The following is a 25,993-nucleotide window of genomic DNA, read 5'->3' as shown; positions in this document are numbered from 1 at the left end:
AAACAAACAAACAGAACATTAAAAAAAGAAAAAGAAAACTGGAGAAGCTGTGGGGAATGAGTCATGTAGTGGAGGGTCGGGAGGGAAAGGGAGCAGGGGTTAGCAGGTGAAGGCGAGTTTGAAGAGGTGGGTTTTGAGGGCTTGTTTGAACGATGATAGGGTGGGAGCCTGACGGATGTGGATGGGGAGGGCGTTCCAGAGGGAGGGTGCAGCAACTGAGAAGGCCCTGTCACCCCAGGTCCGGCGCTTGGTCCTGATGGTCTTGTGATGTCACTTTGTCACATTTCAGAGCAAAAAGCCATACAAGAGACCTCTTTATTGAATTTATTAAGTTGTATTCAGACACTCAAAACTGATCAGCCCATCACTAGTAATGCTGTTTTACATCATTAAAATTCATTAAGCCGTAAGAAGAGACCACCAGTAAGGTTAATTATGCTACCTGCTTATAGCTGTAGGTTAGCGAGTCCAATACAGTCCGTCATATAAAATCGAAGGGCAAGTCATTAATTAAAACATGATCAACACTGTGCAATGCAATAAAAGTTCCTTTCAAACATGACCATGGACCATTTCTGAGAAAAGAAAGTAACAAGACACCAGAGAGGGATTTTGTTAATAACACTACATATACCAAAGAAAGACCACCACTGCTTAACGTTTGACCAGTTTGTGACACGGTCTAGGATGAGAAGATGAGAAGAAAATAATAAAATAATAATAGGAGACCTATATTGAACTGTACAGTTGTTCGGAATCGCTAAACAGTTTCCTTGTGAGCTAACGAGCTCTGCTAGCTGTGCTAAAGGAGGAAGAAGACAACATTGCACCCTATAGTAACATTTGAGTATATATTTTTTTTTTCTCCACAATCTTGTGACAATGGGTGGTAGTCCAATATTCTGCATTCTAAAAACATTCCACCCCCTTTGATTGAGATCACCCAAATCTACTGGCCTGGACAGAAACGGATTAACGAAGACGAGATCGCGTGTTCAAAGTCTTTGCAGCTCATAAAGCAGGACGCTCAACAGTCGTCACATTTCCTGTTCATTTTTTCTTTTCCATGTGAAGCAGTATCCGTGTCAAAAATGTGACTCCATGCCGCGACATGAAAGCGTTTCGTTTAATAGCGTAGCAGAAATTTAGAAAATTCCCGTCATGTTTTCTTGTAGTTGTTGGTTCCTGATGTTTCGACACTTTACAAAACAAAACAAAATGTTTTCCACACCACAAAGACTTTGTTGTTGATGTGCAGCAATGTGGACCATATTGCTCTACAGATGGTTGCTCAAAAATAGGAAGCCAGATGTGTATTAAGGTTGTTTTTTTTCTTTTCAATACTCTCAAAGACTTTTTTTTTTTGTGTATTTTACAACTTTTTCAAAAACTGGACGATACCAAATTTTTTTTTCTGCCTTTTCCATAAGGAGCCTTGGATGAAGATGTCTTCTTGTGTAACAGATGTGAGGAGGGAGGGATTTCAGTTCATTCTTGGCACCGTCTCAGAACATCGATGCCTCACAACAGGCACCTCAAGATGGGAACAATTTGGTTTTCTTCTGATTGTGAGCACAACATAACTTAACAGGCTTAACACCATTCGCACCCAGTCGACCCAGTGAAGTGACAAATGAGGCTACGTCTTCTCATCAGCAGATCACACTTGGAAATTCACACATTCACACACTCGTAGGGTTTTTCTAGCTCCCCTCGCTCAATCTTTCTTAACGTGGGTAAGTCTTCCAACTGAATAAGGAGATAAAAATGTGTTTTAGGCGTTGTAGTGATACATGCATCCATTATACTGATATACACTTCTTAAAAAAAGTTTAAAAAAAAAGAAAGAACATCAACAAAAAAAAAAAAAAAAAAAAAACAGGTATTAGAAATGCAGCTATACAGAGTCTTTTAGCTATTCCAGGGGGAGTGAGGGTGACGGTCCGGGCTGACGTCAAGGAGCCAAGGAGCCCGATGTCCAGATGTTCAGTTGGGAGGGAGGAGGAGGGGGGCAGATGAGGTGTGTGTGTGTGTGTGTGTGTGTGTGTGTGTGTGTGTGTGTGTGTGTGTGTGTGTGTGTGTGTGTGTGTGTGTGTGTGTGTGTGTGTGTGGAAGGGAAGGATGAGCAGGAAGAGTTAGTTACTGCAGCAGGAACGGCTGGTGGGCTGAGCCGTCTCCGTCAGGTCCACGCCCCGGTTCCGCCCGCTGCTGGCTCCGGCCGCTTGAGGCTCATTCTTGGGAAGCTTCTTTGCTGCAATGACATGGCAACAAGGTCAGTGATGACGTCACCAAATCTGTTCTTAAGAGTAGCTTTACACTTAAACCTCTGTGTTTGAGTTAGTAAATTACATGTATAGTCCCTTCATTATATATTTGAATGTTAGGTTGTCAAAAAATGTCTTTATTGGCGTTCGTTTGTACTTAAATCCATCTGGTTGCAAAAAAAAAAAAGAAAAAAAAAAAAAAAGATGGCAGAAGCAGTTAAAAACAGTTGTGGTTGGGCAGGCTGGACTGGGTTTGAATGCATGTTTTGAATGTGTGAACGGGGCATGTTCAGGCTTAAAAAAGGTGTTAATTGGCTCTCTGTCAATTCAAATTTTTTAAACATTAGTGCAGTTTATGACTAGCAATAAAATCATAAAACAGATGACTAATGCTGGATGTTTGAGGCTGATACATACATCAGTATTTGAGTTATTGAAATATGGGTTCACTTTAATTATGTTTTATAACTTTATTAATTTATGCTATCAACTAGAGTACCATCTACTGAATTGTTTGTCCTACTATTATATCTGTTTTTGTTAGTTTTTTTAAATCACATTTGGTTTATTTTTTTTGTTAAATGTTTTGTCTAATTTTACTTATATTGTATTATTGTTGCTAAGGACCCCCTCGAAAATGAGATGGTACGTCCTAATAAAGACTTTCCACCAAAATAATAATTTATTATTTAACAAACAACCATTTAGAACAAAGATCCCTTTAAAAAGGACCTGCACACTCACACAGGTGTTTTCAAATTAAATTATAATAACATGATGCCACCAAACTCAACGCCCTGACGAAAAACAATAACTGTGCCAGTTGTCCCGCCCTAACAGGAGACTGAGGGAGCTGTCAATCAAAGCACCGTCTGTGTTTCAGAAGAAGTCTAATCAGGCAACACAAGTGAAAACACCTGTGTGGGTGGAGTATGGGAGTCACACCTGAGGCTGACTGGACTTCTTTGTGGTTGCTGAATGCCAGAAAACAGTGTTCTTTAAATTCACATGGAGCTCCAGCTTTAAGATGCTGCATCCTCGTTCAGGGTCTGCACTGAGTCCTCTAGACCAGCTGAAGACCACGTCTCTTACCCAAAAGGACGAGGTCTGACCAATTGCACCAATATTTAAACAACCACCAGGAGGTTTCCAGAAAAGAGTGGTAAGTACCAGTTTTCCTAAGTGAACATTATGGGGCCGTGACATTTAATTTCAGTTTTAACCCGGCCTCCATTATTTATATCCTGCTGTGGCTTTTCCATCAGTCCAGTCAATCAGTGACAGTGATCACCTGCATGCAAATATGTGACCATTTTTCTAACTTTATGGGTTGAAGGGAAACAGCCTGAATGCATTAATATCTGCTCACAGCAGATATTAATGCTGTGTTGTAAAGCTCTTCATGGGTCATTTCATATGATAAAAAGAGAAAAGATATAAAGAGACACTCACCAATGGCCATGAATATCTCGTTCACGTTCATAGAGGTCTTTGCTGATGTTTCCATAAAAAGCAAGCTGTTATCGTCTGCGTATGACTGTGCATCCTATGAAAGTGAAACCAACATGAGGAAATGATTAAATAGAAAATGGGCTCAGTAGATTGTTTCTGGTTCTGTTAACACAGGTCAATCAATAAGAACAAACCTGGAAGTCCAGCGCTCTTTTGTTTGCGAGATCAGCCTTGTTCCCAGCCAGAGCTATTACAATATTTGGACTGGCTTGTCTCTGAAGCTCTTTAACCCAGTTCTTCGCCCGTACAAATGACTCCTGGCAAACAAAGCAGGGAGGGATTGGGGGGGAATTCAGTTAGTGAACATAACAATAAGACCCATGTGATGGGAAGATGGGGACGACAGGAGACTTCCCAGGGTGGCTGGCAAGGCTTTTGCTTATCTTTATGATCTAAACAGAACAGGGGGATGTTAACATTTAGCTTTTGATTAAATATGACACAAACACAGTACAGTAAGAGCATTTTGTGGAACATGGGGGGGAGGCAGAGTGACATCATACTGCCATGAGGAAGTTATGCAGTGTACACAAGAAAAATAAACTTGAGCTTCATGCCACAGTGTTTCTGAAAACTGAGTTTGAACAAAATTGCTTGTGGCTTTGTCTTAGAAGATGGTGCATTCATTCTATTTATGTGACTCTTTCAAGTACAACTTACAAATAGAATAGAACTAAATCAGCTGCTACCTTTAGTTGCAGCTGTTTTCAGTTGAAATTGACATTTCTAAAACTAAATTACACTTATTCTTGATTATATAGACTATGTGGAGGTTAACGATTCCAAGTCCAATACATTCTCTTTGTAACGCAAAAATCTATCAGCACATACTGTAATTATACAAATCTTTGAGTGTAACCTTTGGGCTAAAGAGACTGATGTACGTATTAGTTCTACATTTTCTAGGTAACAGTGTTGTTCAGCGATGACTCATCTCTTCATGAACACTTTTAGATGTGGTTTTTATATTTAGCATCGTTCTGATGTTATTCATGTCTCAAATGTCAGTTATTTATTGGTTGTAATGTGTTTTCTGTCTGTTGGTGTGGAAACGATGTCTATTGTTGTCTGTGTGAGATGATTTGGTAGCAAATGAGTTTCCATACTGGCAATTAATAAAACATTCTAATCTGATTTTCATTTGCCAAGAAACCAGCTTGACCGCTGCTAAGAAACTTTTTAAGCCGAAGACCCCCCCCTCTACCTCTTCATCATCCAGCTCCGGTTAGTGAAAGCGACGCCGGTAACCCCCACCACATGGCATGAAACCCTGGAACCGGACTCACCTCATTTGTTATGTCGTACACCACGATGGCTGCCTGGGCACCTCGGTAGTACATGGGAGCCAGACTGTGGTAGCGCTCCTGACCAGCTGTGTCCCAGATTTCAAACTTGACCGTCGTGTCGTCCAAACATACCGTCTGAGTCAGGAAGGCAGCTGCAGGTGCACAAAGCGGAGAGAGCGATGACAAATGTGTCTACTGGAGATCCACGAATCTGTGACAGCGATAATTTAAGACCAGTGCTGGAGGCAGGCACACACACGCACACACACGAGGAGGATTATCTGGTTGACTTAGTCCACATTTGGAAAACAGGGGCCATAGTGATATCAAACATGTTTTATACTGATAAACCGGATGGGTGCTGAAGCATTAAGTAGGGTGGGTTTTATCTTCTATGGGTAGATTAATTGACAGCTAAACTCCCAGTCCACATCCAGTCAGTTACACACATTCACACTGGAAACAACTTCACTTTTGCCGTTCTTGTGTCCAAAAACTAGAGTTTTAATCAACCACATGAGATCTAGTAAGCAGCATGTGAGGCCAAGAAATGTAAGAGTATGTAAATAATAACTGACTGCTGGACAAACCAGGAACTAGATAAGGACGTCCAGGAATTCACCTAATAATTCCTGCAGTTCTCTGTTCCTATTGGCCATTTTCACACTCGCAGTCTCATCAATCTCTTCTTCGTTTACCTTTCTTCACATGTGAATCCTATATTGTTTGACACTGTGCTCTTTTGGGGATGTTAAACAACTTTTCTACCCATTTGCTCTGCTCTTATTTCGTATACTCTGACACCACATATGCGGATTTTGCCACATTTTGTGATCTGTAAACTGGCCGGGAAATAGGACTCTTGTGACAGCTATTTGTTTGTAAGAAGATGATCTACATATTCAGTGCTCATTCCACTGTGTGACCCATTGCAAGTCTCCCTGTGACAAGAAGGTAAATAAAAGCATGGCAGTCCTTGCATGCAAATTTGCAGGCTAGTTCACAGAAAAAAACAGCCACATCACGGCCTTACAAGGACGCATACCTCCGATTGTGCTCTCTTGGAATTCGTGAAACTGCCCCTTGACGAAACGAAGTACAAGACTTGACTTCCCCACAGCCGACTCGCCTAAAAGCACAAGTTTGAACTGGCAGATCTTGTTGCCTGCGTTTGGCCCATTGGGTCGTGTAGCTCCGCCTCTACTTGCCATGTCACACTGCCCGGTCTCTTCTTCTGGAGGCTGATTTACTGTGGAAAATATCTGAGCAGGAGAGTGAGAAGAAAGCAAAGTGTCAGGGTCACATCAAAAAATTATTAATTTATGCACCGTCTTGCTGGCTGGTCTGTCAAAGCACTTTGTAAACCTTGTTTTTAAAAGGTGCTATATAAATAAAGTTGTTGTTATTATTATTATAATGTCAGGAGTTGACTTTGGTTCAAATGTGAAATGAACAATATAACTCTGTTTATTATTAAATTAAGCTATATATTGTCTGCAACTACGAATCATGGTTACGACAAACAAGGTAACAGGAATAACTTTCTTAAATGATTTAGCTTTTGGTTGCATACAGCAATGGGAACATAGTTATCTTATATATCATAAGGTTAGTATTTTCTCTGCAGGTGAATGAATGTTAAACATAGAGGCCATAGTACAGAAAACACCACAACTCTACATGCAGACTTCATTTTAATAACCTGGTTTAATGTACAAAAAATCAAAATAAATAAAAAAGGTATTGTCAAGCTCATTAATGACCTTTTCAAATGATTTGTATTCAAGTAACATACCTGGTTAATACTGCAGCTTTAAATTATTACAACTCATATGTGTGCACTGTTAATTTTGGACCATTCTAGATATAGTCAAGAATTCAAAATATATTAATAAAATACTTTATGTGACTTTTTAGATTATTTTGAAATACATGATTTAAGGAATCATCTACCAAAAAGAAGAGTCATTTTAGTTTAGAAACTAAACTGTTTATGCACATTTTGTTTGTAGACTGGTTGAAATATTCAGGAATTTCAATGTCATAGTTTCACGCTGTTGTCCTAACAATATTTCATTTAAAACAAAGTGTCCAAACACAGAGGCCAAACATGTAACAGTTGATACAATGACCACGGAGGGGAAATCTACTGTAGGTAACTCCACACAAAGTCAACAAGAGTTTCACATTACCAGCCACACTGTTTTCCCTCTCCACACAATAGTTGGTTGCCTGCCATAACAAGCAAACAGGTATGTCAAAGGATTCGAGGGTTTAGCTGAGTCACTGTTCCACCTGACTGTAGCCCCAACATTTGGTGCACCTGAACTCCCGCTTCCAAAAGGTTGCCAAATGTTTCTCACCTGTACTAAGTTACCGGCAACATCTAGAAATGTCAAAGTTGACAAACTGGTGTAACTGTAACGACAAAACCCTCTGGCAGCTCCTGCTTGTTGCTTTTAAGTTATGTGAGGCAGAGCTTCACAAAGGGGGTTAGAATCGTATGGATCTAATTCAATTCATTTCAGTTTATTTTGGACAGCCCAGAATCACAAGTTACAAATTTGCCTCAGAGGGCTTTACAATCTGTACACATGCCACACCCTCTGTCCTTCCCTCACATCTGCACAGGAAAGACTCTCCTAAAAAAAACCCTTTAACAGGGAGGAAAAAAGGAAGAAACCTCTGGGGGAGCGACAGAGGAGGGATCCTTCTCCCAGGATGGACAGAATGCAATAGATGTCATGTGTACAGAATGAGCAGCATAACAGAGATACAACACATTCAATGTATATGACATAAATGATTCATATAATAAGACTACTTATAATAACAGCAGCAATTATTATAGTAGAAGATTATAATTATGAAATAGGGAATAGTAATATTAGCTTTGCTTCCACCCTGAAGCCCTTTTTGCTTTCTCGCTTTGCAGGTTTCCATGAATGTTGTGGAACCTGGACTGTAGTCGTGCCTTCTGCTGTGAGCCGACTGACACCCACTGCTACTTCCATTATTATTAATCACATTACTATTACTATTCCCTATTTTCATAATCATAATTCTTCTATAATAATTGCTGCTGTTATTATAAGTAGTCTTAATTTCTTTTCTCCTACGTTACTCTGCTTACTACTCTGATTATATGAATCATTTATGTCATATATACAGTGAATGTGTTGTATTGTTCATTCTGTACACATGGCATCTAATGCATTCTGTCCATCCTGGGAGAAGGATCCACAAATTCTAAATGTTAAATACTCACCTGCTGTACATAGTAAAGTTTTCATTCCTTTTGTGTATTTTTATCTTGTATATTGTTGTGAGGCAAAATCTGAGCACATGTGGGGAAAATGTTTCAAGGAGAAGTTATGGACAGTTTTCTACACAATAAACATAAACCAGACAACAACAGGATCTGTGTCTGACTTGGACACCAACCAAGAAATTAATATTGAATTGAATTGAATACAAGAGAAATGAAAAAGTTAATAATAATATGTAATAATATGTTGCTGTTAATGCGTGCAAAAAAGGATACAAATGGAGCACATTTTTATATGGGTTGATCTTATTGCTATTATGTGATGACACACACACGCAGTGCAGATGTTGTGTTGTTGTGGCTACATTTAACCCAGCAGTGTGATCACATGCAAACTTTAAATTTTAAATACTTAGTTTTTCCTGAGCCGATGTGAGGGTCTAAGAACAGAGGATGTCGCATGTGTACAGATTGTAAAGCCCTCTGAGGCAAATATGTTATTTGTGATTCTGGTCTATACAAAATAAACTGAATTAAATTAAATAATAGTAAAATCTGAACACATATGTGGGTGACATGTTTCAGGGACAGTTTTCTACACAATAAACATCAACCAGACAACAACAGGATCTGTGTCTGACTTGGACATGTTGTGTTGTTGACACCAACCAAGAAAAAACAAAATATACCAAAATATAACATATATATATATACATATATACATATATATACATATATATATATATATATATATACATATATATATATATATACATATATATATATATATATATATATATATATATATATATATACATATATATATATATATATATATATATATATATATATATATATATATATATATATATATATATATATATATATATATATATATATATATATATATATATATATATATATATATATATATATATATATATATATATAGTTAACCACAAATAACCTGTTATGTTGTTGTTGCAGCCACTGCTAGCCTTAGCAACAAAGCTAACTAGCAGCATGTCTCTAATGTAAACACACACACACATATGTATATATATATATATATATATATATGTGTGTAGTGCCAGCTCAGATCTGTCCATGACAACAGAGGCTCAGGGTGTGTACAGCTAGTGACAGCTAGCCTAGCATTAGCTGTGTGACGTCCACGCAGCGCACTCCCTCATCCCGCAGTCTGTCCCCCGCACTACAGGTGAGTAAACACAGGTAATCTAACCAGGTACGGACCCACAAAGCCTCACACTGCCAGGTAGCAATGCTAACAGCTAACTAGCTCGGCCTCTGCTAGCTGCTAGCTAGCTGTTAGCATCGGGAGGAGCCACCAGCTAGCTAGCTAGCTAGCCTGCTAACGCTAATATCAGCTACTCACCTCACAGAGAGCTCGTTATTGTGACCGTGTCTCCGGGGGGCCGTCTGTGTGGCACTTCAGCGTCCGTTCAGAGGGTCGAGTATCCGGGCAGCAGGCTCCGCGATGTGTCCCTCTCCCACTTATGTCAACTTCCCCTTTTTCGCATTGATGACAGATCGGATGACTGGAATTGACAATCCCCCTACGTAGTGGCGCTGCGGACCAATCACAGTGGAGGATTCCATTCCCTACGTAGTGGCGCTGCGGACCAATCACAGTGGAGGATTTCATCCCCCCAACGTTCTGGTTACCTGGTAACCGTTCTGGTAATGCGTCATTCCACAAAAAAAAACTAAATTACATAGAAAATAATAAAAATGCTTTAAAATATTATTATTAGTATTATTCTTTTACAAAACTAACCCACACTGACAGTATAATAATTTTAAAATTCACAAAAAACTATTTTAAAATATTTTTTTAATTCAACGGATTTCATCCCCCAACGTTCTGGTTACCTGGTAACCGTTCTGGTAATGCGCCTTTCCACAAAAAAATAACTAAATTACGTAAAAAAATGCTTTATTATTATTATTATTATTATTATTATTATTATTATTATTATTATTATTATTATTATTATTTATTTATTTATTTTATTTTACAAAACTAACCTACACTGACAGTATAATGATTTTTTAAAATTCACAAAAAACTATTTTAAAATATTTTTTGCATTCAACGGATTTCATTCCCTACGTAGTGGCGCTGCGGACCAATCACAGTGGAGGATTCCATTCCCTACGTAGTGGCGCTGTGGACCAATCACAGTGGAGGATTCCATTCCCTACGTAGTGGCGCTGCGGACCAATCACAGTTGAGGATTTCATCCCCCAACGTTCTGGTAACCTGGTAACCGTTCTGGTAATGCGCCTTTCCACCAAAAAAAATACCTAAATTACATAAAAAATATTAAAAATGCTTTTAATTATTATTATTATTATTATTTTATTTTTTTACAAAACTAACCCACACTGACAGTATAATAATTTTTAAAATTCACAAAAAAGTATTTTAAAATATTTTTTTTGAATTCAACGGTCTGGCGTTACTAGGCAACGGGACTCCAAACAGGTGCACCACTCAGCTAGCTGAAGCATCTGTTGATACCTAGCTAGCTATAAAGTTGTTCAAAACGTTAAAGTGACATTTGCAGGTACTTTGCTGCTTTACTGCTACACGAGGTTAAATATGACAGACGGATATACCTCCTACCTGTTGAAATACACAGACAGGTGTCCAAACATACCCACGGTGAGTTAAAGATAAGGTGCTAACTAGCTAATGTTGTGTTAGCTGTTAGCTGTTAGCTGCTACACCTGAAACCTTTATCTTTAATGTTTCTGAACAAAAGGCAGGGAAGCCTATTGTTGAAGGGGACAGAGCCAAGTCCTGCTTACAAGAGGAGGAGAGGGTGAGTGTGTGTGTGTGTGAGTGTGTGTGTGTGTGTGTGTGTGTGTGTGTGTGTGTGTGTGTGTGTGTGTGTGTGTGTGTGTGAGTGTGTGTGTGTGTGTGTGTGTGTGTGTGTGTGTGTGTGTGTGTGTGTGTGTGTGTGTGTGTGTGTGTCTGTGTGTGTTGCATCTTTCTCTAAAGAGTGCACACATGTATCTGTTTTATCTCTGGGTGCTTTTGCACAACTGAAGAAGCATTTGAAGTGTCAGACAGCTTTAAAGGTGCTCGTTCATTTTGTCCTTTAATGCCACATCAACATTTTTACTCTCCAGGCCTCCACCCCACCGGGGGTAAGGAAATTCCGCACCAGCAACCAGCCAGAGCCAGGAGCTATCAGAGTGCACCAGGGGAGGGCAAATGATCCAGATGTTGCCAGCACCCTTGTTCATGGCATCAGCACCAAATCTTGCCTCACTGTGAGTACCATTACATTACATTATATTACATCACAGTCATTTAGCAGACGCTTTTATCCAAAGTGACTTACAATAAGTGTATTCAACATAGGTATTCAAGAGAACTACTAGTCACCAGAAGTCATAAGTGCATCTCCTTTCTTAAACAAGCATCTAAGAGCATAACATACATAAGCTGTGCGACACAGAAGCACACACATCTGATAGTGGGTTAACGCTAAAGAGGCAACAAATACGGTTTTTAATACCCCAAACTGGTGGGTTGATATGTTTTTGGGCCAATGCCAGTGGGTGATTTATTACTCCGCTTTGTGAAGAGATTCTGGCTCTCAAAACGTATATCATACCCAAATTTATTAAGATGCTCTTGATTAATTACTATTATTAATGCCTCATTCATAATCTGTAATTGTTGGTGTTAAGATTTAGATTTGTGGCCCTGTAATGTGTTCCGTATTTGTTCTGGCCCAAGCTGGCTTTACCAAGTACACGGTTTAAAGCATACAAACACACCCAGAATGTGGATATAACCTATTCATTTTTTTCATGATTCCAACAGAGCAGAAGCTTGCTAAATCCTCCCCAAAAGACCTTTTTCCAGCAGAAGTTGCAAAAGCTCAGTGAAGCAGCGTACGCCTCCAGTCAAAAGGCACCGTTGGGGAGGTCACATGAGCTGCATGTTGGACTTCCCGCCTTGTACAATTACAATACTACATATGGTGTGAAGACAGTTAGAGGTATGTGATTCGTCCAACAAGGTCATGGCTGATACAATTTATAAGAAACGAAGAAAATAGTCTGTTAAGACACAAATACTGTAACATTAATATGCAAATATTCCATAAAATATGGATTATGTTGTAGGTCTATAAATATTTATAGTCAGAGTAAGAATGGTTAGTCTGTTCTTATTTGAATTCCTTTTTGTTTAGGGTTGGATGTGCGTGAGATTGTTAACCCTTCAAAATCAGTAGAAGAGGTGGAGAAGGAAGCTCAGGAGGGACACGAGACTTACCTTCGCACCCACAACGCCTATTTTGTTGGTAAAAAGAATGGAAAACATTATATTCTGCATAACGCCTTTACTTTCACTACCAACAATCTATTTGTTGAATTTTGTTGCTCATTTTGAAATGCGAGGTATGGCTTTCACCCCCATCAAATCACCTTGCTCTACTCCAGGTGAGAGGATTGATAGGAAGTACGACTGGAGTCACTACAGTAAAGACAGCAGGTTTGGGATCCTCACACCTCATTTCAACGACGGACGTAATCTTGGCAAAACCCTCCACTGGCTGGGGGAGACAAAGAAGTAGGTACTGAATAAGTAATACCTTTTTTTTTTTTTTTTTACTTCCAAAACACTTTGTATTTATTCCTTCATTCACTTTGCTGTAGGTTTTACAATCCAAAGACTGCTTGGAAGAGATCTGGGACCATGGAACAGATGGCAACACAAATGGGAAAAACGACGAACAAAGTGTACGTTTTCTGTCACACTTTTTCTGACCAACTCTGTGACCTCTGACTGAACTTTAATAAGTAATGTTTAACTTCATTAAACCCATCTTTTCAGGAGAGGATATACCTTGACTCCTCCACCAGATCACACCTTTGGAAAAATCTTGCCGCCGGATGAATTTGGTAGAGTTTATGTAAAAAAAAAAAAAAACATAGAAACTGGAGCTTTTTTTGGTTCAAGTCATCAAATTACACTTTGTCCACTTCCTGCACAGGTGTTGGAGCTATAATCCACTCTGCAGAGCCAGGCCAGTACGCGAGAGGTAGAGAACGACAGCGCAGCCTGGTCAACGCAGTGCAACACCGCCTGAAGAAGGTCAACTTCCACAACTTCCCCTCCTTGCTGCAGGCGTTCAGACATTATGACAAGGTAGGTTGTTGACCAATACTCTGATGGACATTCAACCCATCTCATTTAAAGTAACCTGAAATTATTGATGTCATTCGTTACCTGTGTTGAACAGGTCAAAATGACAGTTGCAGGGTTTAAGATAAGGGTGTCAAGACATGTGATAAAGTAACAATGCTATTATAAGTATCCCATCTCAGTCTCACAAAATACTCAACGACAACAATATGTTTTTGTGAATCACCAGGCAGGCAAGGGAAGGATTAACAAAGAGGACCTGCAGGCAGTGTGTCGTCAGTTCCAGCTGGACGTGAGCAGGCCGGTTCTGGACGACCTGATGGACTACTGTGACACAGACAAGGACGGACTTATCAACTTCCTGGAGTTTGCTAACTTCCTCAACTGGAAGGACAAGATGCCCATCAACAGTCGAGAGCAAAGCCTTATGACGAACGGTCAGTTTTGCGTTGTTATGTATCAAAGTCTGCTTCACTTTCAAATTTTTATTCTTTCCCCTTACTTAGGTATCAGGTACTTAAATTCAAATGCAGGGGATTTATTATTCATCAGAATTTTGCAATAATAGATTTAAAAGCCTGAAGTTTTCAAGTCCTGGTAGTTCAGATGTAATCTTTTGCAGAAGGATGATGCTGAGGTTACATGAGGAGGCTCATTTTCTGGGACATTTTCTTTTCATGTTGTCTCCTGCAGAGCTTCAGACCAGCATGGAACCAGACAACAAAGAGAGGAAGCCTCAGTCAGAATCACCACAGCTTCCTGTCTCTCAGGCCTTAATTAAGCCTGAGGACCTGGAGCCCATTAAGCCAGGCAGCTCACTGAAGACCCCCAGGACCTTGAGGCGACCCAAGGCAGCACCAGACCACTTCGTGACCTCCTCCACCCTCGTCGGGTCCGTCAGTGATCCGCCTGCATCCGGTAAGTCAGAAATAGAAATGTGTGGTAATGATATGCAATAGTTTTATAAGAGCTAATTAAGCATATTTATATTTTATTCACTCTCATCTGCTAAGAATCCTAACTCATCATGTGGTCTGTCTTCACATAGACGGCCGCATCTTTGGGATCCCGTCTGTGCGCTCCGACCTTCCAGCTCCACAAATAAAGAGAGTCAGTGACAAAAACAACTATGGCGATACATCCACGGCTGCAGATCTTCTGCATCCGTCAGTTCACGCCCTTCGGGGTGTTCACGAGAAACACTTCTTCTGTCCTCGCACCAAGAAAGAGGTACGGACGCACTACGTCTATGACGCACTATGACAAAATAAGATTTACTGTAAAGTAAAAGTAAATACTCTATCCAGGGTTGTACATAAATGACCTACGGATATCATGGACATTTCTTTTTCTAGGGCTGGAAAAGTAATGTAAAATAGTGTTATAAATATTTTAATGCAGTTAAATGAATATCAGTTTTTAATGTGTTTTAAAGACAGACAGGTCATTATAACTCTCCAGCTGCTGCAGTGTGGCTTCAGTGCAGTTAGATAAAAGTAGGCCACATTTGAGTGAAATCGTTTTGTTTTATATTAACGTTCTGATCTTCCTCCTCACAGATTGCAGAGATCTTCAGGAATGTGGGTGTTGATGTTTCTGAGGAGACGTTCGAGGAAGCCTGGAAGCTGGCGTCCTTGAAGCATCCAGCCGGGGAGGTTTGTGTCGAGGTTTTCCGTAACGTACTCAAGGAAATAAAAGCAATGTGATACTCAAGATATTTTTACCGGAACAGTGTTTCCTCATCGCTGTCTAAACAATATCCCCGCAAGCCGGACAAAAACATTGTAGCTGCAAAATGTTTTAGTTTGATGGGAGTGACACGATTAAGACTGGATTTCTGAAGCTCAAAATGGAGTAAACCTCCATCTGAAGTGCACAGTATCAGTGCGGTAACTATAAGTTTTCACATGACAACTGTAATGTGAAATCTCTGTATTTTAAACCGCCATTCTCAGTAAACTAAAGTCAAGTAAAAACGTTTTTAAAGAGCAACAAAAAGACACTTCTAATTCATATCCTAATCTTTTTGCATTTTGTTTGCCTTTGCAAGTGGGACACTTATTTTTATACATCTTGAGCAATACAACACTTTTTGTCATTACATTGTTGTTTATATAAACTCAGCTACTGGGGATCTGAATGAACAAATTCAGCTTTGCTTTCTTTGAAGTTATGCATTCTTACTCCCAACAAACAAGTTTAATTTCAATCTTTTTTGCGTCTATTTGAGCTGGAATGAGACCGAACTAAATACTGAGAACAACATCGTCTGCACGTTATTTATTTCAGCTTTTCTCTTCAGCTGACTTAAACTTTTATTCCTCACTGTTACTTTATCATGATCGTGGTTATATGTCTTTTGAAACAATAAATGCAAAGAAGGGGAACAAATAAAACTGTAATAAAAATGAACCCTTATTTAATGGGTACAATCTGATTATGATGACAAAAGCTTCCCTTTGCATTACCTTGCAAGGCAGCCACCCAAAAGAGGATTATGTAAAGTGACGTACTGTCCCTGATACACACTTTTCAATATATGGACTTCATTCTTAGTCGGCATCAAGTTGCTCTAATGTGATGACATGCTGGAGAACCGGCCTGCTCCTTCAACAGTGTCTGCATCATAAGGGAACGTGTTTGATGTTTTAGATGCAGTGTTGGGAAGTAGCCATTAATGCAATAAATAAACCTTCACCTGTCAGGTGTATATGTGGGTTTCCATCTTAAATACAAACAAACCAGGTTCATATTTCCACAAATCTTTTCACATCAGCAGGGAAATAAAAATAACCTCACATATTGCTGGAACAAAGCAGAATGTGTTTATCATTATCTTTAATATGTTCTGTGATTGACTCTAGATCAGGTGTGCTCTTGGTATTTAAATAACAGATTGTGTTTAAGTATTCTCAGTCTTGACTTGTTTTGACTCAGACTGTCTTTGTTCTGGCCCGAATATTACAACCAGGTTCCTGTCAAAACAAATTAGAAACTAAAAACAGACACAGGAAAAAACCTCCTGCACATGAGACCGCATAGCATAAACAAATAAATGATTAATAGGCTGAAGCTGAGATAAATATTGAAATAAAAAATACTATTTCTTAAAGTGCCTGTTTTATTTAATCTCCCTGCACAATAAACAACATACACTAAGTATTCAATTAGTCACCACACAAAATATTAATAACACCGCAAATTCAGAGATAAACATGTCAGCAAACAAAAGAAGTGTTTCTATTACATGTCTGTTTATAAGAGTATCAATGTCACTATTAAAATTAAAATCACGCACAGCAACAGATTATTTGTCATGTCAACATCTCATCTGTCTTTTGTTGGAGGCAACATGTCATCTTTTGTTGGTACACCTAAGCTGCAGTGAGCCAGTGATAAATCTTTAATTGATTGCTTTGGACTAAACAATAACAGCCAGTGTGACTGTTTCTATGCCGGTGAAAGACCTGAGTAAATACTCTGATGTACGTTCTCCCTGCCTTATCATTTGTTCGGTCAGAGTTTGATTTCCAAGCATATTTATCTTGTGATTCTATTAATCAACCATGAAAGGGGAAGTCTGACACAGATAACATTAATTTATTGCTTTTTGGAGCTGAGACACATGCAGACATTCAAACAGACACAGGCTTTCAAAGACGTACGAGGAATTGTTTGCAATCTGTTTCGCTAACCAGATTAATGAAACAGTTTGGCACGCAGCCTCGACTGATGCACACGTGTGCAGATTACAAAACAGTGAGATAACTAATGAAAAATACCATTAGCTTTTTGTACATTCACCACTTGTTTTTGTTTTCTCGTTAATTTCCATTAAACTGAGTGATGCACAGGCGTGGCAAATTGTTTAATGTGCTCTCACCATATCCATGAGCATATTGACATGTGCTAAGCTAACCGCACTCATTTAATCTCATTAAGACTCAGCAGAGATGCTCCACTGGAACCCAAAAAAAATAAAAACCCACGCAAACTTCCACAGACCACACATTACTATGCAGCAAAATTAGAATAATCCTCAGCGTATTTCATTATGCATGAATTAGCGGCCGCTAATGACAGAATCCTCTGTTTGTCAGATATGTTGTCAACATTAATAACATTGCAGCACGCTTAAACAGAACGGGATGACACGCAGCATTCAGGAGCCTGTCAGACGGGATGTTTTTTGACAAGTGACACGTGTCTGGCAGTGACCGTGGGCTCAGACACCGGCTGCGTTTGGGGAAGTTTAAAGGGCTGGGGAATCTTCTCGCTTGCAGCTATGGAACACAACTATTTTCACTCGGTATGAGACTCGTGTTGTCGATCCATGAAGTGCTTTTTTTGATCGCCAAAAAACATGTACATGAACATACGCCCCCTCCTGCTTTCTATGGGGGACTGGATTATCTTTTTGCTTGTTGCGACAAGTACCTTATACATTAACACTAATACGGTTGGTCCTTTTTATATATGTCATGTATCACATGCCCAGAATACAGTTATGGAATACAAGGGCCTAAACGCTAATGCAGAGTCGGCTTTAACATTAGCTCAATGATGTTGAGGTCAGAAACGGTTGTTAAAGTTAGGGTCTGTACAGAAATGATTAAGGTAAAGAAACCAGAATGTATCTTTTAATTTCCTTCTAACTAATATGGTAAAATAAATTTCATTTGTGCCATGGGAGGACACAAGAAGCAAACAATGAGCTCCATGAGTGAGGAGAATAAAGCCTAGGTTACGGTCGCTGTGGTGAAGCAGCAGGAGGCAGAAAATGACGTAATCACGGACTGCGCATCTTGCACGAAGGCTCCACAAGTGGCACCTCATGCTCGGAGCTCTCCAGACATGCCTGTCACAAATAGTTAACTGATAAAAGCTCTACTTATACGTGTAGGGAAAATACTAAGAAGGCCAATTCATTTTTAGATGCTTTAGAAACAGGAAGTCTTAAAAATATTGATTTGAGTAAATATTTTGCAGCCAAATCAAATTCTTTACAGGATATTCAACCTTTTGTCTGTTTTTAATGCATGTAATAATTGATTTCTTAATTTCTTTCCAAGGCTTTTAAAAAGTTCAATACAGTAGTCCATGAATATGGGATATGAGTTAACAGTTATTACAATTCCTCCTCGGCTTTGTGGAGGTTGGTTTGTGTTCTTCACAGTACGTTTTGTTTTGTTCACCCTATTGCGTTTTTGGAGAATAATGCAATGAACAGCGCGATGATTGTAAACACCTTTTGTGCGCCATCTGCAGAAGCGTGAGTATAAACAAAGCTTGTATTCTCACCGCCCTGGTGAGTTGTGAGCATTAAAAGATAAAAGGGTCATGGTCACTTTTTGGTGTCATGTTCAAGCATTTTATTGATGCAACACATTGGTTTGACAAACTCAACAGGGTTCATTCTTGACCTTGAAACAGTGGTTTGACAAAAAAAAATTAAGGGTCACTTATCAACTTTCAGCCGCATTCCTTGGCCTTCCTCAGTGGATAGTTTATCATGTCACCGACAGTAAGAATGGAGCTTGACAAAAGGTGTTTGTATATATGGTCACTTTTGTCACATGACCTTACTTACTTTAGGTCACAAAAAACAGCGCCAGCACCATGACAGCAAAGCAAACCCTCCTTCTGCAACGGAAGACCGAGAAATGTGGTTGAAAGCCGGTACAGACCTGGAGTGAGGTTTTTATTTATTTGGCAAAACACTGAACAGTAATTCTTCCTCCAGTGACCTCATCACTCTGTTCACATACTGTGTCTAAACTAATATCTTTCTACGTGTGAATCAGAGGAAAAGAGAATTCACTGGAGGGCTTTGAAAGCATCTGAGGGTCTGAGAAGAACCTTCAAGTACTGAGATAATTTATAAAGTTCTGAGGTCCTCCGGTGTTATGGCTCTGGGTCCCGTTTCATGAGTTCCTAATACACAGTTCTTCAGTCTGCTGCTCGCAGATGTCCAGTTTAAAGTTGTCTTTCATGGATCTGTAAATTCAGCAGAACGCTACTCTCTCCCGTTGTGTCCTGGTGACGAATAACCTCGTCGTCACTCGGCCAGTTTCCAGTGCCAGTGCCAAACAGTCGTGACCGTCCAGTCCGGGGACGCTCCGCTCGTCAGCTCTCGGTGGAATCTGGAGGGAAAGGGGTCGACATGCCACTTAGCTTGTTAACAATCTGACACTATGCAAAAAAAAATTACAATGCACCAAAATCTATATTGTTGCTAATCATTGACATATCCCAGACTCTGAAAATCCCACCCCCAAAAAATTCACCCAGTATTTAGTCGATGGAAACTCAAACATTTTTTGTGTTTTTCATTAAAAACCACACTCTCATTATGTGAACAGACTGGCATTTAAAAGGTTACAATCCCCAAAATGAACACACTTTGGTTGTTATGATCAGGACAAATTTTACACAGTGAAAGTGGAAAATAATATGAATAATTATATATTTTTATTTCTATTGACACCAGAGCAATTTGTTTAAAGTGAGGCACAAGGGTTAACAGGAGCTATGATAAGTTTACTCTCTGAATACGAACAGCTCCCAAAACTGATGGAAATCATGTATAGAAATTTCAGTAGAGCACCCTGAATCCTTTTTAGTAGTAGAAGTGCTTAGAAAGTGCTGAAGAAAAAGACAGATTGAGTTTTCGGACCATCTGTTTTGAAACCTGGAGTGTATCACGACCAGGGTCGGTCAGTTTGGGCTAATATGAACGTAGCGATGGGACTCGGAGAGATGCTGGTCTCTGCTCGCCTCCACTCGAATGCTGGAGCAGTTTGTTTGCAGTCAGGAAAGCAATCGACGCCTATAAGGATAATCTACTTGACTTTATCTGATGCGTTGTCTGAAGATCAAATGTCGTGCAAGTGTTTTGCGGTATGCATCGATCAAAACCGATCTCCGACGGTGATCTCCTGAGGTGGCACGTCTTTTAATAAGATGCATCTGGACATTGTATTCTAGTCACAGTCTAGATGCTTACTGGAGTTGGCCATTTAAGCAACATTAACGTATTGAAAACAATGAGCAACACCCTGCTAGTGCTCCAAAATGTTGAAGAGAAGAAAAGTGTTTTGAGGCAAATCGTCCTTGAACGTTGCCGTGTGAACACAAACAAAACCGAGAAACAAATGCAACAATCGTAGCAAATTAGTCCCTGAATCGTAACAAAGCAAAACAAACCGCAGATCGAAAAAACTCAAACTAAGTTCTGCTTCTTGTTTCACCTTGAAAAACAATGAGGTGAGGATTCTGAAAATAGCTTCCTTATCCTGCCAAACTGTTTTGCTAGCCTTCGGGATAACATTTGAAGTGTAACAGGCTTTCTCAGGAGGGGGATTTCAAGACCTGAAACAATGGGACAGAGAATCTGGCTAACTAGATAGGTGGGCATTAGGTAGAACCGCCGGCCCGTGTGGTCCAACAACTAACCGGATTACTGATTGGAAATGGAAAGAGGCTTTGACTGTTACAGGCACTGGGAGTGGAATTATGTCGCCCTTTCTGTTCCAGCGGTGAATCATCTATCAGTGGTTCTTTACACACAAATCAGAACTGAAGTGTTGCCGTGACAGAATTTAACATTTACATTTTTTTGACAAGCAATCAGAGGTCCTTTTTTTCCCCAGACAGAAACGCATAACATTTCTGGCTTCATGTAGCTGTTAGAGAGATGAAAATGGTGACCGTTGCATTGATTTCCCTCACGGCGTCATTCAGTCACGGAGGGACATTTCAGGGAGTTTATTAGACATCAAGAACGAAGACGGTGTCTCTTGTTCTCTTAGAGGATGAGAGCTTATTTTACAATGTCAGACGGAGATCAATCACGGAGAAAGACAAATCGTTACGACGTCTCTCGTACTGCGTGTGAAGCGCTTTTCTGGATATTCAGAATTTCATTCATCCAGTTGGCGTCAATGAAAACTTTTAAAATGTAAATAATGGGACAGCTTGTCTGATTATTTTTAGATTTTCTTATTTGGATCTTTTTTTTAGCCCCAGTTGAGCTTCACAGATGATGCTTTCCACATATGCTAAAAAAAAAAAAAGATAAACAAATATGAAAAACATCTAACTCGCCACTATCATCTTTGTAGCTCTCTCACCCACCCAACAAAAACAGACCATATGTTGGAAGGCCTGCAGGTAACTTTGAGCTTTTGCCAACATATAGTTAAGTCTCCAAGTAAATATTTATACCTATGTTTTTAATTTATTTATTGCAAGGCCAACAGTGATTTTTGGCAATTAACATCTGAACAAATTAACGATCAAAAATGAGCTTAAAGCAGGAACAGTTTCCACTCTGCATGAAATCTTCTAGATCTGAACATGATAAAGCTGAACGATGCAAGATTGGAAAGCAAGATCTGAGTGCTTACTCATAGACTGCGGTCACTATTCTCTTCTGTGGGCCGCCGTCTTCACTGGGGGCCGCTTTGAAGATCTTTGTGCCCTCGGGGTCATCGGGCCCTTCATATGATGACAGGAACCAAAACCTCATGACCACGAAGCAGAACTTTTTACCTGTAAAGAAAAAGACAGAAATCAAAATCAAGCTCTGAAAACTGACATTATGAGTCCATGAAGCCTAAGACATTTGACCAATATAATCAATTTCAAGCAGTTTGCTCGGGTTACGGAAGAAGGAAACCCCGATAGAATACGTATTGCAAGTCCTGAAAACACTTTTGTCATCCGGTGCTCTCAACCTCGCTTGAGGACGGATCGCACCAAACTCACCCTGTTCATCAAAGACGACAGACACGTCCTCCGGCAGCATAAATATAATGTCGTCCATTGTGACGGCGAGCTGCTGCCTCTGAGCCTCGCTGAGAGACCTGCACCTCGTCTGAATGTAGTCTATCGTCTGGAATGACAGAAGAGGTCATCAGAACAATAAACACTGACAGCGATATTTAATCATTGTATCCACACATTGACTATTCTTATCGTTACACTCTTTGTGATGAATTTGCACCTACTTATTTGGAGGGTTTATTACATAATAATGTACTCTGCTGTGCATTGTACAGGGATTATTTGTCAGAAAAATCAAAAGGAAACTTAATGGCCACCGACGCACCATGGGTTTGTGTATAACGCAGGCAAAATAACGCCTTTTTTCATACTGTATTCTGTGTTTCTCATGATTTATTTAAGAAAACAAAACAAGCAAGCAAACGAAAAAGAACAAAAAAAATCCTCTCCTGATCTGGTAAAAAAAACAAAACATAGGCCCACCCAAGTGCATGCTGGTCCTGTAGCTGCCTACTCCTATATTAAACCGCAGGTGCCAAAAGTGTTTACCAATTCATAAACAAACAAACCAAAAACTAAGTATACTAAAAAACAAAAAAAGAATTCAACTGAATGAATGACTTTCAAAAGAAAAAGCTATCTAAATATATATAATATATATATATATACTAGTATAATTAAACAATACTAATTAAGAATAAAGTAACTAAATACTAAAATCAAATAAATAGCTTTTGCAAAAAAAATGTATCAAGACATGCAAGTTTTAATATAACTGGCAGGTAGAAAAACATTAACATTGGATTTGAATATACTGTATATCTCCAGTTTGTGTATATATATATGTGTGTGTGTGTGTGTGTGTGTGTGTGTGTGTGTGTGTGTGTGTGTGTGTGTGCATGTACAGTATGTCTATGATGTGTTACCTCAGTGGACACAATGCCCACTAGTCTGTGGTATTTGCCGCTGGACATCAGGGTGGAGACGTGGACCAAAGCCTGAGACGGATGAAGAACAACAAGGTGATTTATTCAAACCAGGCCGGGAACTTTTGTCTATGTTATAACGCCGGTAATAACAGGAAAAAAATCTGACTTTCAGACATAAGTCTTTCTAGTGGATTGTTCTGGCAGACAGCAGACAGTTTGCCTGGTAGTCATACATCAATTGTAGAAGTGAGAATCTCCATTTTCTTTTCCCCGAGAACTTTAAGAACTCAGCTTTTACTGCTCAGAAATAACGGAAATATGAGCATTTACAAAGCTGTGACTGTAAAAACTCCACCTGCTGATGAAGATCATGTAATATGATCGAAAGCTCCCGTACAGCTACTAAACAGACCTTGAGGAGAGACTGCTTTCTCAACTGGAAATATTTAGTTTAAATCACCTGGAAAGTGTAATTTACAATGTAGTGGCTGATGTGCAACTATGCCATCAAAACCCATGCATATACAAGAAAACAATATTGAAATTTGAATAGCTGTCCACTGTAGTGACCTCTATGCATGAAAGGGTTGATAAACATAGTTTTAAGACTTTGAAGGTGTTTTTATCATTTCATATTAATAGATTATTACACATGTGAAGATAAAACAACTTTAGTCCACATGTTGTAATTACTTCCTTCTAGTTTCCTCATTTATTATATATATATATATATATATATATATATATAATATTTCAGTTACTGTGGATTCTTTACTGTTTTTTAATTGCTCATTTGCTTATTTATAATACTTATTTTGAACTTGTTTTTTTACTAATTCTCTTGTTTGCACTATCCTCTCTGCTGCTCTTATTTTATCTTAGACTAGTATGTTTGGCTTCTATAAAATATATGTTATGTTTTAGTTACAGTACCAGTCAAAAGTTTGGACACACCTTCTCATTCAATGGTTTTTCTTTTTCTTTCTTTTTTCTACATTGTAGATTAATATTGAAGACATCCAAACTATGAAGGAACACATATGGAATTATGTGGTAAACAAACAAATGCTCAACAAACCAGAATATGTTTTATATTTTACATTCTTCAAAGTAGTTGAATGAGAAGGTGTGTCCAAACGTTTGACTGGTACTGTATATTGAGGAGAGACTGCTGAAATATTTAGTTTAAATGGACTGGAAGTGGAATTTAAGAGATGAAGTTACTGTTGATAAACATAGTTTTAAGACTTTGAAGGTGTTTTTAATCATGTCATATTAATAGATTATTACACATGTGAAGACAGTAAAGAATCCACAGTAACTGAATATATATATATATATATATATATATATATATATATATATATATATATAAATAAATGAGGAAACTAGAAGGAATGAATTAGAAGATGTGGACTATATTTTTAATAATCTATTAATATGAAATGATAAAAACACCTTCAAAGTCTTAAAACTATGTTTATCAACAGTAACTTCATCTCTTAACCCTTTCATGCATAGAGGTCACTGCAGTGGACAGCTATTCAAATGTTGTTTTCTTGTATATGCACATCTTCTACATTATTCCTTCTAGTTTCCTCATTTATCTTATAGACTAGTATGTTCGGCTTCTATAAAAACACAGTCAGAACCTCAGTTTGTTATGTTTTACTTCCATGTACAGAATCACAGGAAACCTTCAAACCCTTTGCCACACAAAGCAGGACAGTTCTTGGTGCTGATGGAGCAGAGTGACCCGGATGTTCACCACCTGTAGTTACCTGCTTCACTCCTCCTTCAAACTCCACAGAGTCCAGGTCCACCTCAAAGTGCAGGTCCACCAGAAACTTGATGACTTTGCACCGCATCCAGGTGATGGGGTCTGGGATGCCGACCACAGAGAGGGAGGGTCTCTCCGGCTGCTGAGAGCCGAACAGTCTGAAGCTCTGTGCGTAAAACCTCTGTGCGTAAAACCTCCGTGCGTAAAAGCTGTGCATGCTGCAGGTCGGACCCCGCATCCAGGTGCAGATCCCCGGGGAGCATGCAGCGAGGCTCCGGAGCCTCTGGAGCCTCTGCATCAGGCACCGGGGGTGTTAGACTCCAGCACCGGGGATGCACCCTCCATGCTCCCTGTTGCCTTTGGGAACCTTATGCAACTCACCCCCATGCTTTACCCACAATCCTTATCGAGACAGACGTAAACACACATGACTGCTGCCTTCAGGGGCTGTTGGAAATGTAGGAACATTTATATAAAACACTTTGTTTGTTGTTTTTCTCTTTCACTTCTCAGGGTGGTAGAAGGCTGGTGATTCTGTCTTTGGCTTTTTTTTTATTTATGATAAATATTGAGTTTATTTTCAATATTTGCATTAGGTTTTAATTCAATTTAATTCAATTTATTTAGTATAGTATGTCTCAGAGGGCCTTGCAATCTGTGCACATACAGTACCAGTCAAAAGTTTGGACACACCTTCTCATTCAATGTTTTTTATTTATTTGTATTTTTATTTATTTCTACATTGTAGATTAATATTGAAGACATCCAAACTATGAAGGAACACATATGGAATTATGTGGTAAACAAACAAATGCTCAACAAACCAGAATATGTTTTATATTTTAGATTCTTCAGAGTAGTTGAATGAGAAGGTGTGTCCAAACGTTTGACTGGTACTGTATGACATCCACTTTCATTGGACCCTCACATCAGAACAGGAAAAACTCCCCTTAACCCTTTCACGCATAGAGGTCAC

The 25,993-nt window shown here is 39.2% G+C and overlaps 3 protein-coding genes across 3 annotated transcripts; 1 reads left to right on the top strand and 2 right to left on the bottom strand.

Moving 5' to 3' along the window:
* Positions 1-316: 316 nt before the first annotated feature.
* rab5ab (RAB5A, member RAS oncogene family, b) lies at positions 317-9,869 on the bottom strand. The gene is made up of 6 exons (XM_054621464.1): positions 9,727-9,869; positions 6,108-6,324; positions 5,063-5,214; positions 3,911-4,033; positions 3,717-3,810; positions 317-2,251 (listed from the first exon to the last, which is right to left on the bottom strand). The coding sequence occupies exons 2-6, from the start codon at positions 6,271-6,273 to the stop codon at positions 2,136-2,138; spliced, it is 651 nt and encodes a 216-aa protein (XP_054477439.1). The 5' UTR covers positions 6,274-6,324; positions 9,727-9,869; the 3' UTR covers positions 317-2,135.
* Positions 9,870-10,835: 966 nt separating this feature from the next.
* Positions 10,836-15,290, top strand: efhb (EF-hand domain family, member B). The gene is made up of 13 exons (XM_054621793.1): positions 10,836-11,019; positions 11,120-11,179; positions 11,490-11,633; positions 12,193-12,370; positions 12,566-12,676; positions 12,816-12,945; positions 13,032-13,115; positions 13,210-13,277; positions 13,370-13,524; positions 13,751-13,958; positions 14,215-14,439; positions 14,570-14,751; positions 15,081-15,290. The coding sequence occupies exons 1-13, from the start codon at positions 10,957-10,959 to the stop codon at positions 15,225-15,227; spliced, it is 1,755 nt and encodes a 584-aa protein (XP_054477768.1). The 5' UTR covers positions 10,836-10,956; the 3' UTR covers positions 15,228-15,290.
* Positions 15,291-18,883: 3,593 nt separating this feature from the next.
* si:dkey-82o10.4 (uncharacterized protein LOC797793 homolog) lies at positions 18,884-25,407 on the bottom strand. Its single transcript, XM_054621794.1, has 5 exons — positions 25,019-25,407; positions 23,235-23,306; positions 22,291-22,417; positions 21,930-22,074; positions 18,884-19,664 (listed from the first exon to the last, which is right to left on the bottom strand). The coding sequence occupies exons 1-5, from the start codon at positions 25,313-25,315 to the stop codon at positions 19,580-19,582; spliced, it is 726 nt and encodes a 241-aa protein (XP_054477769.1). The 5' UTR covers positions 25,316-25,407; the 3' UTR covers positions 18,884-19,579.
* Positions 25,408-25,993: the final 586 nt, after the last annotated feature.

This window comes from Anoplopoma fimbria, chromosome 20 (assembly GCF_027596085.1).
Source record: "Anoplopoma fimbria isolate UVic2021 breed Golden Eagle Sablefish chromosome 20, Afim_UVic_2022, whole genome shotgun sequence".
In the NCBI taxonomy this organism is placed as follows: domain Eukaryota; kingdom Metazoa; phylum Chordata; class Actinopteri; order Perciformes; family Anoplopomatidae; genus Anoplopoma; species Anoplopoma fimbria.
This window is presented reverse-complemented; position numbering and strand designations above follow the sequence as displayed.

Coding starts and splice junctions, on each gene's coding strand:
- rab5ab (XM_054621464.1), bottom strand. CDS start 6,273: ATGGCAAGTAGAGGCGGAGCTACACGACCCAATGGGCCAAACGCAGGC. Junction 3,811..3,910: donor AAAGAGCGCTGGACTTCCAG/GTTTGTTCTTAT, acceptor TCACTTTCATAG/GATGCACAGTCATACGCAGA. Junction 2,252..3,716: donor CGAGATATTCATGGCCATTG/GTGAGTGTCTCT, acceptor ATGTCATTGCAG/CAAAGAAGCTTCCCAAGAAT.
- efhb (XM_054621793.1), top strand. CDS start 10,957: ATGACAGACGGATATACCTCCTACCTGTTGAAATACACAGACAGGTGT. Junction 11,634..12,192: donor GCACCAAATCTTGCCTCACT/GTGAGTACCATT, acceptor TGATTCCAACAG/AGCAGAAGCTTGCTAAATCC. Junction 14,752..15,080: donor GTCCTCGCACCAAGAAAGAG/GTACGGACGCAC, acceptor TCCTCCTCACAG/ATTGCAGAGATCTTCAGGAA.
- si:dkey-82o10.4 (XM_054621794.1), bottom strand. CDS start 25,315: ATGCAGAGGCTCCAGAGGCTCCGGAGCCTCGCTGCATGCTCCCCGGGG. Junction 23,307..25,018: donor TTGAAGGAGGAGTGAAGCAG/GTAACTACAGGT, acceptor CATCCGTCTCAG/GCTTTGGTCCACGTCTCCAC. Junction 19,665..21,929: donor ATAGTGACCGCAGTCTATGA/GTAAGCACTCAG, acceptor CTTTCCCTCCAG/ATTCCACCGAGAGCTGACGA.